We start from the raw sequence: 14,398 nt of genomic DNA, 5'->3' as shown, positions 1-14,398 counted from the left end.
CTCAGTTCCAGCTCTAGCCTTCACAGCCTCCTGCAGCAAGGAGTTCCACAGGTTGGCTCTTTGCTTTGTGAAGAAGAACTTTCTGTTACTAGTTTGAAGCCTGCTACCCATTCCTTTCCTTTGGTGTCCTCTAGTCCTTCTTTATGGGAACTAATGAAGAACTTTTCTGTATGCACCGTCTCCACCCCACGCCTGCTTTTAGAGACCTCTATCCTGTCCCCCCTCCGTCTCCTCTTTTCTAAGCTGAAAAGTCCCAGTCTCTTTAGCCTCTCTTCATATGGGACCTGTTCCCAACCCCTGATCATTTTAGTTGCCCTCCCCTCTCCCAGCCTCTCTCTTCCCCTCTCCCACCTCCTTTTCCCAGTCTCCCCCAGTTTTGTTCAATAAAGACAGATTCCATTTTGGAAGACACGTTATCTTTATTTTGTACATCAAGAAGAGGGGCTAGGGAAGGGTAAGTGGAAGGAGGTGAGGGAGGAATGGGGTACGAGCCCCCGATGGGGAGGAGTGGGCTGGCTCTGCAGGCTTCTGGGTGTGGAAGCTCTCCTGCAGCACCTCAATTGCCCCCTCTCCCCAGATGGCAGCCTGCGGCAAGTGCAGCTGGGCTGATGGCCGAATGCTGTGATGTGGGCACTCAGGGCACTCCAAGCCAGGACTGCTTTTCAAGCGGGGAACCCCTTAGAACTGTCTGTCCGGGGTGGGGGTCGGGTCCCTTTAAGCGCAGCCCTCGGCTAGCCTGAGACAGCATCTCCACGCTCTAAGTCCGCCTCTGATGCCCTGCCGGCACTGCTTCCGGCCATCCTTAAGCCCGGTTCAGGGTCCACTTAATGTGGACATGCTAGTTCGAATTAGCAAAATGCTAATTTGAACTAGTTTTTAGTTCTAGACGCGTTAGTTCGAATTAGCTTAGTTTGAATTAACTAATTCGAACTAAGTTAGTTCGAATTAGCGCTTTAGTGTAGACATACCCTCTCTTCCCCTCTCCCACCTTCTTTTCCCAGTCTCCCCAGAGGTTAATTCCCCCCCCCCCTCACTCCCAGTTTTGTTAAATAAAGAGAGTTTCTATTTTTGAACACACATGTCCTTTATTTTTTACATCAGGAAGGGGGGCTAGGGAGGGGTAAGTGGAAGGAGGTGAGGGAGGAATAGGGTACGAGCCCCCAATGGGGAGGACTGGGGTGGCTCTGCGGGCTCCTCGGGGTGGAAGCTCTCCTGCAGGCCCCCGATTGACCCCCCCGGATGACAGCCTGCGGAAAGTGCAGCCGGGCTGATGGCCGAGTGCTGTGATGTGCCGAGTGCGGGCACTCAGGGCACTCCAAGACAGGACTGCTTTGCTGTCCCTCATCGAAGTAGACAAACAAGCGGGGAACCCCGAGAACTGTCTGTCCGGGGTGGGGGTTGGGTCCCTTTAAGCACAGCCCTCGGCTAGCCTGAAACAGCAGCTCCACGCTCTAAGTACTAACCTGATGCCCTGCCAGCACTGCTTCCGGCCAGCCTTAACTTTGGTTCAGGGTTCACTCAATGTGGACATTCTAGTTCGAATTTCAAAATGCTAATTCGAACTAGTTTTTAGGTCTAGATGCACTAGTTCGAATTAGCTTAGTTCGAATTAACTAATTCGAATTAAGTTAGTTCGAATTAGTGCTGTAGTGTAGACATACCCTAACAGATTTATTTGGGCATAAGCTTTTGTTGGTGAAAAGCCACTTCCCATGCATTTGACAAAGTATTTTTACCTACAAAAGCTTATGCCTAAATAAATCTGTTAGTCTTTAAGGTGGTACAGAACTCCTCATTGTTTTGTACTGATATAAATAGAGGTAGTTTTGGAGACACATTTTGGGAGCTGATCTTCTGTGTCTGTGAACTGAACACCCTGCAAGAAACCACTTCCTACATGAATTGCTGATATACTAACTCTTCTCTGCACTCTTTTTGATCCTTAGGCCTTGTCTCCATTTACAGGGAGATCAACATGGCAGAGTTCAATCTCCTAGGGGTTCATTTTGTGGGTCTAGTAAGGACCCACTAAATTGACCACTAATCGCGCTCCTATTGACTCCAGTACTTCACTGAGTCAGAAGGAGTAAGGGAAGTGAGCTGGAGAGTTTCTTTCATCAACCTCCTCCTCCCCGCAATTCAAACTAAGGTATGTTAACTACAGGTGCGTTATTCACATGACTAGAGTTTGTACCTTAATTTGACTTTGCCCCTTAGGCTGTGTCCAGACTCCATGCCTCCTTCGACGGAGGCATGTAGATTAGCCAGATCGGAAGAGGGAAATGAAGCCGCGATTAAAATAATCGCGGCTTCATTTAAATTTAAATGGCTGCCCCGATCTGCCGATCAGCTGTTTGTCGGCAGATCGGGAGAGTCTGGACGCGATGCCCCGACAAAGAAGCCTTTCTTCATCGACACAGGTAAGCCTCGTGAAACCAGGTTTACCTGTGTCGATGAAGAAAGGCTTCTTTGTCGGGGCATCGCGTCCAGACTCCCCCGATCTGCCGACAAACAGCTGATCGGCAGATCGGGGCAGCCATTTAAATTTAAATGAAGCCGCGATTATTTTAATCGCGGCTTCATTTCCCTCTTCCGATCTGGCTAATCTACATGCCTCCGTCGACGGAGGCATGGAGTCTGGACACAGCCTAAGTGTAGTCTTAAAGAGTCCTGCAATGCATGGATATCCACTTTAAATGCCTGGACATCTGCACCTGTGGATATGGATACAGATATTCATGGCTCATTTTTGTGGCTATGGATGCAGATACAGATACAAATTTTGTAGCCATTCAGGACTCTATAGACCTGGCCTTAGACAGTACATTGGCTGTTTGATTATTTTGTCTCTGGAATATTTTTAACATCAAATAGCAATAGTCAAGCAATAGGCTAAACTTTAAGTTTATACCATTGACATCGTTAGGCTGGCAAAACCTCCAGCATAGATGCAGCTATTCCAACAGAAGAGTGTTTTTGTTGGCTTAGCTAATGTTACTTGAGTAGGTGGTGTAGCTGTGTGAGATCTTCTGATAACTTACACTGCATCTCCACCAGGGGGCTATGCCAGCATAGTGATTCCAGCCAAGACTGTGAAGTATAGATAAGCTCTCCATCGTCACTAAGATGGTTTTAAATGTTTTTTACTTGGTATGTTTCAGGCCCTGGAACATTGTGAAGGGTCCTGAAAGGTTTATTTGAATGAGAATGGTGGTTGAAGCCCCACGTACGTCGCCCTTTCAAAGTGTACTTTTCAAAGCCATTGAAAATGCTAGCATGATAATGGCTTGCTAAAGAGATATTACCTTTAACTAGGTAATTGATGTACAGTGTTGACTAGAATTAGAAGTCAGAGTCTGTGAAGAAAATGGTGAATTCCCTGTGACCTGAAGTTTTAAAATCACAATTTGAGGATTTTATAGGTTGGACCTCCCTGATCCAGCACCCTTGGTTCTTGATCAGTATTGAATAAGGGAATTTGCTGGACCAGGGGAGGTCCCCAGCGTGCTGCCAGCTCTGCTTCTGGCCCTACGTGCTCACCCTGCCACTGGTCCCAGCAGGACTGCCTGCTGCTGGCCCTGGATCCTCTGCAGGGCTGCCATACAGCCCCGGACCTCCTGACACCTGCTGCATAGCCCTGGTCCCAATCTTAGCTCCCCTGCTGGGCTACAGCTACTCCTGCTGGGCTCCCAGCTGCTAGTCCTCCTGTTGCCTGACTCCTGGCCACCGGAGCTTTCTGGCCCTGGAACATCTATAGTCCAGCAGGACAGATCAGCGAGTCCCAATTTAGGGAGGTGCAACCTGTAGTAACTCTACCAGAGGTTAGGGGCCTGTTACAGGAGTGGATGGGTAAGGGTCTGTGACCTGGGATATGCAGGAGGTCAGACTAGATGATCATGACAATCTCTTCTGACCTTCAAGTCTATATAGAAGAAGGTTGGATTCACACAGAGTCAGAACTTGGTATGCAAACCTAGCATTATACAAAGGGAAACTTTAGAGAAAGAGGCACCACAAAATTCTCATAAGGTGGGAGAAGCCAAGTTGTCTTACATTTTGCAGATTCCTGGAATCAGACCGCACATAACAGATAGCATATAACTCCTCTTACTTTTAGGGTGTGTCTAGACTACCTAGTTTTGTCAACAAAAGTGGACTTTTGTCGACAAAACTATACCAGCGTCTACACTACCGCTGAGCTCTGTCAACATAACGTCGACAGAACTCAGCAGTTTTGTCGATGCTGGTATACCTCATTTTACGAGGCATAACACCTTCTGTCGACAGAACTCTGTCGACAGAAGGTGTTATTGCCTGTAACACTGCGTCCAGACTACGGAGTTCTGTCGACAAAGCAGCTTGCTTTGTCGACAGAACTCAATGTGTCTGGACGCTCTTTGTTGACGGAAGTTTTGTCAACAGTATCTGTCGACAAAACTTCCATCGACAAAACGTGGTAGTCTAGACGTACTCTTAGAGAATACTGCATACAGACTTCCAAAGGCAAAACAAGCCCTCCAAATCACAAAGATATTTTTAATATACTTTTAACTCTCTACTTTTGATAGCAGGGCAAACAAATTTTTCCATTTACCATCTTGAGAGATGTTCTTGACAGCAGCTGAAGTTTAATGGGACAACCCTGACAAAGATGAATAGTCAATAAACTTTGAATGATTTTATGTTCACTTTAATTCTCCTCTAGGGTATTGGCCTGTCTTTCTCTTTACTCAGCAAAGTAATAATACAAATTAAAATGACATCATGTTCTGTGATTAGTTTTATAAGGAGGAATCTACAATTTGTGCACTAATACATTACAGGGAGAACAATTATATCTTCTTTATTTGTCCTGAATACACAGTGCTATTCCTATTGCCATCAATTACATTGACTGAGCTGTCTGGATTTATAAGTTGAAATGCTACTGTCAGTTACACTCAGGTAAATTGTAATTAATTCCACAAAATTCAAGAGTTAATCCTGATTTGCACCAATGTGAAGGATCTTAAATTCCTTAAAAAGAGAGAAAACAGACTCTGCAGAGAGCAAGCCCAAACCTTCAAATGATATTCATTTTTCTTCTCTATGGCACCCATCTTTCAGGCATTGGTTGCTCTGCAAATTCCATGCTAATGACTCAATGCTCAAGGTTGCTGTTTGGTAAGTGTTTATCTGGGTTTCTGGCTATTCTGTCAATAGATAAGTCCTCCCCTTTTGGTAACAGGGGCAGGTCTTTTACAGAAACATATATAACATCAAAACGGTAACAGCTTCAAATTGCGATCCCCCCTTACAATGTTTATTCGTTATTTGAGACTATACACCAACCTATTCTCTTGGAACCTTTTTAGTCTGCAGCTTATTTTTAATTATTCTATATTCTAAATGGTCATGAAGTGAATTGCTAAGCCTAGATACATATAAGTCCTGGATTCAGGTTTCCAGTGTAAATACTTGTGATTGCAAATGCAAAATTTTGCTTTTCCATTAATATCCATCATTGGCTTAAAAAATAAAAAGCTATAATGGCAAACATTCCCGTCATTTGTGAGAATATTCCTGGAAAGTATTCACAAATGGGGCCAAACACAGCAGATGTGAATTAATTTGGAAAGTTAAACAAGCATTCACGGGTATTATTTTGCACTGTTTACCAAGCTCTAATTAAAGCGTTAGCACTACAGTCTGTTAACAGTCAGTTCATTAGTTATACAGTATTTTGAAGTCCAAGCTCCTTCTAGAGATAAGCATTTTAAATTCCAGGGAGTCTTGCTGGAAGGGGAGAAGTAACTGGATCTGTTTGTTAGTTCAGAAGAAGCATTACACATCAGTCTGAATTACATACATTTATTTTGAGTTGCTGCTAGCTTCTGCTGTCCAACAACTAAGGGAAGAGGTCAGGTATGCAAAAAGAATTGATAAAGTAAAAATCAAACCCAACAAGCAATATCTCCAAAGCAACCTGAGTTTCAGGCTAATCTGTGAGGGGGAAATCATTTTGAGTATTTATGTAATTCTTTAACCTCAACTAATTAGGTCACCAAGATCCCTGGCTAAAGGAAATATAATATCCTCCTCTATCAAGAAAACCTAAGAAAACGATTATTTTTTTTGCTGGTAAAGGGTAATCATTCAAATCAAACAGGTAGTTTTAGTTTTTTGAAACAACTGAATATAAAGGGCTAAATTCTGTTCTCTGCTAGACCCATTTGTATTTGTCGTAACTCCACTGGTCAAGTCAATGGAATTTGCACTAATGCAAGGTTTGGATTTGACTGACAGTATCCATTTCTCAGAGAGAAGAGTAAGATCTTCAAAAAACATAGGCCTAATTAACCTCTGATTTACATCCCCACATGCAAGATAAACATCAGTGATTATAGAATAGTGAATATGGAAGAAGAACTGGATCCAAAGATTATTTTAAATTAATGGAATATAGCAACAGAAACTCAGATGGTATAATTTGGTATAGGTCCACTGAAATTGACGAACAGTTAATTCATACCAGCTGTGGACCTGGCTCATATTTTTAATTAGCCTAATTTTGACTGTGCCTGTCACATATGAAATAAGATATATAATTATTCCATGACAATCAACCTTCCTTTGACAATAACTAATTCATTAATGGAGACAAGAGATACATATTCATGTACTTTTAAATCAGCTGCATTACAATGAGAGAGAATGAGAGAACATGAATGAACATGAACTCCCTAAAGGGAGTTGAAGACTGGTGCAATGCATTATTTCAATCAAAGCCAAACTAGGAATTTTATTATGAAGTAATTACAATATGTCTTGTTTCCTACTGAGAAAATAAAACATTTAAAAACAACACCTGTTCAGCTAACAATGCAAATATTTTACAACATCTCTGAGAGAAATCAAAGAGATTTCTAAAGCTGGATTGGATTAATAAGAAACAAGATGGCGCTTTCTTTCAAAATTCAAAACCATTTCTTTTCTCTGCTTTGTAAAAGTTTGGGCAATTTCCCCAATTTCTGTTATTTTTCGTTGGCCTTTATTTGGCTATAGTTAGCTCATGATACTTCTATCCCATGTAGGAGCAGGAAAGACCACAAATCTCACAACCAATCTCATTCTCAGAAGACTTCCTGCCAAAGTTTGCAGAATCAGGAAGTCTGGATATTTAAAAATTAGGCAAAGATGAGCCCAAGAAGCAAAATTTGGGTCCAGATTTCAAAGATGTCAAAAGTTCAGAGGTGTTAAGATGTAGGTGTTTAGTGAAGGCCCATATATGCTCAAAAAGTTTTGAGTATTACCCATATTTGCTACAGCCTGTGTAAGGTGTGCACAGAGATATGGAGAGCTCTCCACAGACCCTGTCCACTACTGGGGCAAATTTTCATCCTGATTGCCTTTAACAATATGGTAAGGAAGATAAGAAACCCAAGGCTGGAGGCGGAATGGAGCCAGAGAACCTGTGGGATTTTTGTCATGCAGTAATAGTGTTTATTTTCATTCCAAATTTTGAGGGCCACAAGGAACAGTTGGTAGGAAGATCAAACTTTTTTCGTGGGTTTAAGGAGAGTCACACATGCTAGGAAGGACCTTGAGATGCTCTCATACCCCTTCAGATGACCGGGGTTAAAACAAACAAATGAAGGAGTTGCCTATGACTAACATATTTGAGGGGGGTTGTGGTCTGTGAGGGCAGTTGATATTCAAAGTGGATGGAACTCACCACAGTGCAGAACAGAGACATACCCTCACATTAACCTAACTTGTTTAAAAATGTGATTCGACTTACCTTCTTCTTTGTTTTGGTTTCTTCATCAGGAATGCATTTATATTAGCCCTCAAAACTGGGGAGGTGTGGAGTGGAGGAAACAATTCTGAAATCTATACATACCTTTTTTCTGAAGAGTTTGCTCAATGGTGTGGGAGTAGGAGCAGATTTCTCTTTAGCCATATCTTTCGGGGCTTCAGTAGTTGCTGCTGCTGCCTGCTGCTGAGCTGCAGATTCAGGGGGTTTTACATTCTGCTTTGTCATCTGTGATTCTTGAGAGGGAGGGGCATTTTTTTCTGATTTTATACTGACAGAGGTGACAGGCTGTTGTTCAACAACCTAAAAACAGACACCGCATCATTAAAACATTGTAAAGGAAAAAGGACACAAAACACATCCAAGCATCCCAAGAAACAACCATAGCACAACTTGTACAGCATCACTCATACAAATTGCACTGCCACCCACTTCAGAGGTAACTGTAGTGAACTCCTAGCAAGGAAAATGTAAATGAAGTGGAAATCTCTCCATTGCAAAGGTTGTTTATTGTTAATTTCATACACTGTGTGAGAATGGATGCGGCAGTTATATTAGTTACACAATGATGGAACCATATATGGGTGGTTATAAGTAATCCTACTCACTTTGGCATCAGTTGTCCGTTGGGCCTCTTTTGTGGACTAAAGGGAAACAAAGCACAAAGACAAGTTTGTTTTGAACAATGCCATTTGCCCACAAATATACACTTTAGGAATTGGTTATTTCTCTAATCATGTTATTTTCAGTGAATATTTGTATGTGTAAAAGTCCAGATTCCTGCTGCCATGTAAACTGAATTGGCCTGCCCTGCCTCTACCAACCTCTTTAAAGAAACAAGACAGCTCTAGTCTGAGCAGTTTCAGCAATGAGCCTTCTGCTTGACTTGGAGGAATTGCCCTTTAATAGAGAATAACTAATGCCACATCACCTAAGTCCTGAACCTCACTGGAGTAGAGCTAGCTACTAATGGTGTTGGGCTTTCATTCTTTGTGGAAATCATCAAACTCAGATCATCCATTATTTGGTGCATTCCATGTTCTTCTCCCATCTGCCTATTTTTATCCTTTATTTGGAGTTTGACGTCAAGTTGTTTTGTGTCCAATTCTTGTGCATTTATTTTCACACACTTGTACTTTAAAGAAAAAAACCCTTCCAACTAATTTCCTAGCATAAGGCGTAACAAATTTTTAAAAAGAGACATAATTTTTCAGTGGTACACATTTGTGTGTGTTCCTGCATGTTCATATATACAATACAACTCTCAATGCTTGTGTACAAACCCTGGCTTATGTTTGTATATGGGAACTGTTTGCAAAACGGTGTCTTTGAAAATCTGGGTCTTAATGCCTAGGATAAGAAATGTTGACGGTTAAATGATATAATGTAATCTATGTTTTGTAGCAAAACGCAGATAAGATATTGTGAACAGCGCTACAAAATTTCTTAATCAGGCTTTTTAATATAGTGGATCTGATTGTACTAGGTGTGGCTGAGGTAGAGAATTGTCTTGGATGTATTCTGAGCTATGTAGGGCGATGTAATGTTTGTTTTTAATTTCTGTTTTGAGGCCTGGTTAATATGTAAGCCATGCCCACTACAAATGACTTTTTAAGTAGATTTTTATTGTTATGATTGTTTGAACATCAGATCTTATTGCAGAGTTTTGAAAAGTACTATATACTCTAATTCAATAGTGAAGATAAAAGTTCTGTATTCTTGAAACCTTTAGGGAGTAACATTTACCAAGCTCAGAAGGCCTGCACACACCCTCTAAATAGGGTTGCCAACTTTCTAATTGCACAGAAGTATACACTCCTCCCCTGCCCCTTCTTTGAGCGCCTGCCTCCATTCACTCCATCCTTCCCTTCTGTCACTTGCTCACCCTTTCCTTCACTCACTTACTCATTTTTACAAGTCTGGGGTAAGAGGTTTGGGGTGCAGGAGAGGGCTGAGGGCTCTGACTGAGGGTGTGGTTTCTGAGGTAGGGTTAGAATTTAAGGAGGGATTCATGGTGTGTGAGGGGGCTCCAGGCCGGGGCAAGGGGGTGGTGTACTGGTGGTGATGAGGGCTCCATCTGGGGCTTTGGGGTGGGGCAAGGTATGAGGGGTTTAGGGTGCGGGGGGGGGGAGGGAGCTGGGCTGCGGCTGAAGGGTTCAGAGTGTGGGAGTGGGCTCTGGCTTGGGGCAGTGAAGTGCAGGAGGGGGCTCTTGATTGAGGCAGAGGAGTTGTGGGGTGTAGTTTCTGGGCAGCACTCACCTTAGATGGCTGCCTGGGAGCAGCAAATATGTTTCTTGGCCTCTAGGTCTGGGATCAGTCAGGGGGCTCCATGTGCTACCTCTGCCTGCAGGGACCAGCACCGTAGCTCGGAGTAGCACCTGTCGGTGCAGGGCAGTGCACAGAGCCTCTCTGATCACCCCTCTGCCTAGGAGCCAAAGGACACATCACCTCTTCCAGGGAGCTGTGCAGAGCCAAGGAGGGAGCCTGCCTGCCCTGCCAACTGCACTTTAACTGCGTGGTGAGTGGTATTGACTGGAGCCACCGGGGTTCCTTTCAGCCAGGTATTCAGACCAAAATCCAGACACCTGGCAGCCCTGCTTCTAAGCACCTGCACTAAGGCTATGCAGGCAGAGAGGGAGATGGCAAAGAGATAATGGTCACTCAGAGGGGCATCTCTGCACTTTGAAGACCATGGAGTGGGCATGGAACAGGGAAGAGTCTACGAAAGCCGCACCTATGTGAAGCCAGGGACTACGAATTTCCATGAACAGAACAGCAGCTAATTTCCAGGCTATAAACTAGTGGTATGGCTCCAGAGGAGTGGCAGTGAAGGTTGGAAGTTGATCCCATTGCCCCTCCTCCTCCTCTCTGTAGAGTTTCCCTATAAAGCCTGTTAACTCAGAACCAATTAATAATTTTATGTAAAAGATTTGGGAAATTGGTCATATCAAAATTGGGATCATTGGGTTTACTGAGGCACTAGTAGCCTTGCAGCACAACATTTATGCCACCAGATCCAAACGTCACTGAACTAATTTTCAGAAAATAATCTAAACCCCAGTTATCATGATCCTTGAGTTGCTCATTCCAAATTATAGTGCAGTTTATATTAGGAAATGAGCAGCTGAATTCTATAAAAGGAAGAGAAGCAATAAGTTAGAATACAGGGCAAATGCTCTTCCTGCTTCTCTAGTTCTAGGCTTCTTGCCATGCTGTAGGGAGATTTCATGGAAGACCAGGTGGAAGTGTTCTGCTGGAGACATGAACTTTCCCTTTTGTGGTTAGCACCAATGTTCCACAGTAATTTACAGAACTTCAGGGTGAATGCCAGAAGCTGACTTCAGCAATAACACCTGAAAGTTAATTAATTAACTCTCTGCTTTCCATATAGAATCTCATAAATCAATAACATTATGTTTAAAAACTGGATCTGAACATAAAGCAACATACACTTAGGATCTAAAGTGCATGATGCACAGGGATCCAGCTGGGAGAATTCCATCAAATCTGACAAAAATCTCACAGCCTCAGACTTAATATGTCAGTTATTACATCCTATGTTACTGCTCACGAGCCCTATTTGAAACTTGTTTTTTTTATCATGCTTATTTTGACTAGAAGTTAGTATTTTCTATAAAAGACAACACTGAAAAACAATGGATTTAAAAAAAAATCTCAAAATAATTGCTGTTCTCCTTCACTATGGTGGACACTCCAGGATGATGACAGTCAAACACAAAAAACTCTTAAGAGTAGCTAAGGGTTCTCAAAATGAAGTGTTCACAGTTTAAGTTTAGTAAAATAATTAACCATCATTTTGAGTAGATCAGCTTTTTTACCTACAGTAATTATTCAGAAGATGTGGCATGCTTAAGTTACAAACCTTGTCACGTCACAGCACCAGAAATTAAGACATGAGGAATTTCATTGTTCAATTATTAAAGTCACTAATTTAAGATTTTGAAGCAAACCAACACAAAGGACTGACATTCCTTTGTTGGCACAAAAGATAGTGTCTTGAATTGAGTCCTCTGCTACAACTACTGGGATAGTGTCTTAGCTTACTTTGAACTTTCCACCTGCCTTTTCTTTGGAGAGTGTCACACTCTGTAGTCATAATATTACTTACACTTGTTTTATAGTGTGGTAAGTTCATATATATTTTAAAACAAAACAACTACATACTTCAAAAAACACAAGAAAAAAATCTCCATAGAAAGAGGCATGAGATTCATCTTACAAAGTATGCATTTTGAATAGCTTAAAAAAACATATTAGTTAGTCACATTTGACATAGGGTACGTCTAGACTACAGAGTTTTGTGGACAGAAGTTTTGTCGACAGATACTGTCGACAAAGCTTCTGTCGACAAAGAGCGTCTACACTACATTCAGTTCTGTCGACAAAGCAAGCTGCTTTGTCGACATGGCAGTGTAGACGCAAGGACAGTTTACATGCAATAACACCTTCTGTCGACAGAACTCTGTCGACAGAAGGCGTTATGCCTCGTAAAATGAGGTTTACCAGCGTCGACAAAACTGCTGAGTTCTGTCAACGTTATGTCGACAGAACTCAGCGGTAGTGTAGACGCAGGTATAGTTTTGTCGACAAAAGTCCACTTTTGTCGACAAAACTCTGTAGTCTAGACACACCCATAGAGATGTAAAGGTTAACAGGGTAACCAGTTACCTGGTAAGCATCACCTTACTGGGTAACTTGTTTACCGGTGCCCCGGTCAGGAGGCTGCACTATCCCGGCCAGGCCTATCACGCCGCACCATGGGGCGGTGGGAGAGGGACTCTCCAGCCCGGCCAGTTTGGAGCAGCTCTCTGCCCGCAGTGTACTGAGGTGGGCCCTGCCTGGCCAGAGCAGCCCTCTGCCCACAGGATCCCAGTTAACTAGTTAAGCCATAATGTTTAACTGGTTAACTTTTTAAATGGGACTTTATATCCCTAGATTGACACTAGTGGAGTGACTCTAATGGGTAGAGTGTGACCCACTAACTTAATAAAACTTATTTGTTAAAATAGATTAGCTGTCATGTTTTCAAAATGAGACCCAATATTTTCAACTGCTGCAAAAAGACTGTCATCCCCTCCAGGAAATGAGACTGAACATTTCCAATCTAGAAAAAAAGTGAAGGAACGTGAAACTTTTAGTGAACAGAGAATAAAATGTTCTTTTTAGATTTAAAGGGGTTTTTCCCCACAACCAACCCCAATTATAAAAGCCCCCTACTTTCAAAAAATTCCAAGTGTGTGTTTGAATGGAGTTTACGCATGCAATTAATATTATTTTCCTCCCTCAACTAAAAGGCCTCTGACGCTACATTCTTTGGGATATATTGGGACTGTTCTTTGCCTCCCAATCACAGTGCATCACACCATCAATCTTGATTGTCCTTATTAGACAGAAATATTGATTAAGATCTAACACACTGAATTCTGGAGCTATTTCTGTGAACACTTCTTTCTTTTTTAACCTACATAAAAAATTTCATGGAAAGTGTCTGCTTTCCTCAAGTTTTCACTGCAGAAAAATAAATCAGATTTTCACTCAAAAACAAAATTCAGTTTTCAGCCAAAAATGTTTCAGTTTTACAATGAAAAGTCAAATATTTGTATGTGAAAATACTTCATTTTCCAACCATCTCTATTCAATGCATGTTTGGTGTTGGTTCAATTAAGCAAGATACTTATGTACATGCCTAACTTTAAGCATGCGAATCATCCAATTAAGTCAATGGGAATCTTTTCATTGTCTTCAGTGCAAGTTGGATTGGGCCCTTAGAGCTAGCATTCCATTGAAGGAGACCTTTTTTCGTAATTCATTGTTTGTCAGTGCTAATCTTCTATGTATTCTGGTTATGGCCATTGTAAGTTTAGTTAGTCTGAATGATTTAGGACAATAATCAAATAACATAGATTTTAGAGGATTAGAGGGATTCTTTCAGAATCCTGAATTCACAGATGGTATATGAGGGATTTTTGCTTTGTTTTGTTACAAAACATTTTTTTCTCTATAGGTTTTAGTTAAATGTTCATTTCATTATTTTTCAAATTATTTACGGGTTGGCCAGATTCCCATCTCAGTCACACCACATTAAATCCAATTATTTTAATACTTCATGCTGTGACAAGGACCATCTGTTACTGCTCAGGGTTCCATTTTTGCTAGAATAATATACAGACCTTATGCCTAAAGATTTTGCTAAATGTTTTGTGTCCTAACATGGGACTCTCTGGCTTCTTTTTCTTGGCTCCTTTAGCTTGGAATTCTGGTGCTGTCTTCTGAGCAGGATGCTCACCATGGCTCTTTTCCACTTTAGATTCCTTTTGTGCAACAGCAATCATAGCTTATTACATACTCCATTTCCTTTAATGCATTATTAATTATACATAATGAAGTGATAATTAATACATAATAAAAACACTTATATGTGGTATACTAAAGCCAAACATTTCATTTCATCCTGGACAACACGTCAAACAATGTTATATTTTTTTTTTGTATAATAGGTGTATATTATTCAGTTCCAATGGACTTTGTTTTAGGTGCAGACTACTCTTTCATCAACCTCTTAGAAAAATTATGTGAACATAA

At 41.7% G+C, this 14,398-nt stretch overlaps 1 protein-coding gene across 10 annotated transcripts in view; it reads right to left on the bottom strand.

Moving 5' to 3' along the window:
- Nucleotides 1-14,398, bottom strand: part of BCAS1 (brain enriched myelin associated protein 1) — a 98,422-nt gene that overhangs the window by 39,138 nt on the left and 44,886 nt on the right. For 9 of the 10 annotated variants that reach the window (XM_075901170.1, XM_025187927.2, XM_075901176.1 and 6 more), the window contains exons 7-9: nucleotides 13,987-14,127; nucleotides 8,404-8,439; nucleotides 7,883-8,098 (exon numbers count right to left, since the gene is read on the bottom strand). In XM_075901170.1, the coding sequence (XP_075757285.1) occupies nucleotides 7,883-8,098; nucleotides 8,404-8,439; nucleotides 13,987-14,127 (393 nt within the window). The remainder of the gene's footprint in view (nucleotides 1-7,882; nucleotides 8,099-8,403; nucleotides 8,440-13,986; nucleotides 14,128-14,398) is intronic. The other variant, XM_075901175.1, reaches the window with a different exon arrangement.

The sequence above is a fragment of the Pelodiscus sinensis genome, chromosome 18, assembly GCF_049634645.1.
Source record: "Pelodiscus sinensis isolate JC-2024 chromosome 18, ASM4963464v1, whole genome shotgun sequence".
Classification (NCBI taxonomy): domain Eukaryota; kingdom Metazoa; phylum Chordata; order Testudines; family Trionychidae; genus Pelodiscus; species Pelodiscus sinensis.
The sequence above is the reverse complement of the archived record's forward strand: the minus strand, read 5'-3'. Positions and strand labels throughout refer to the sequence as shown.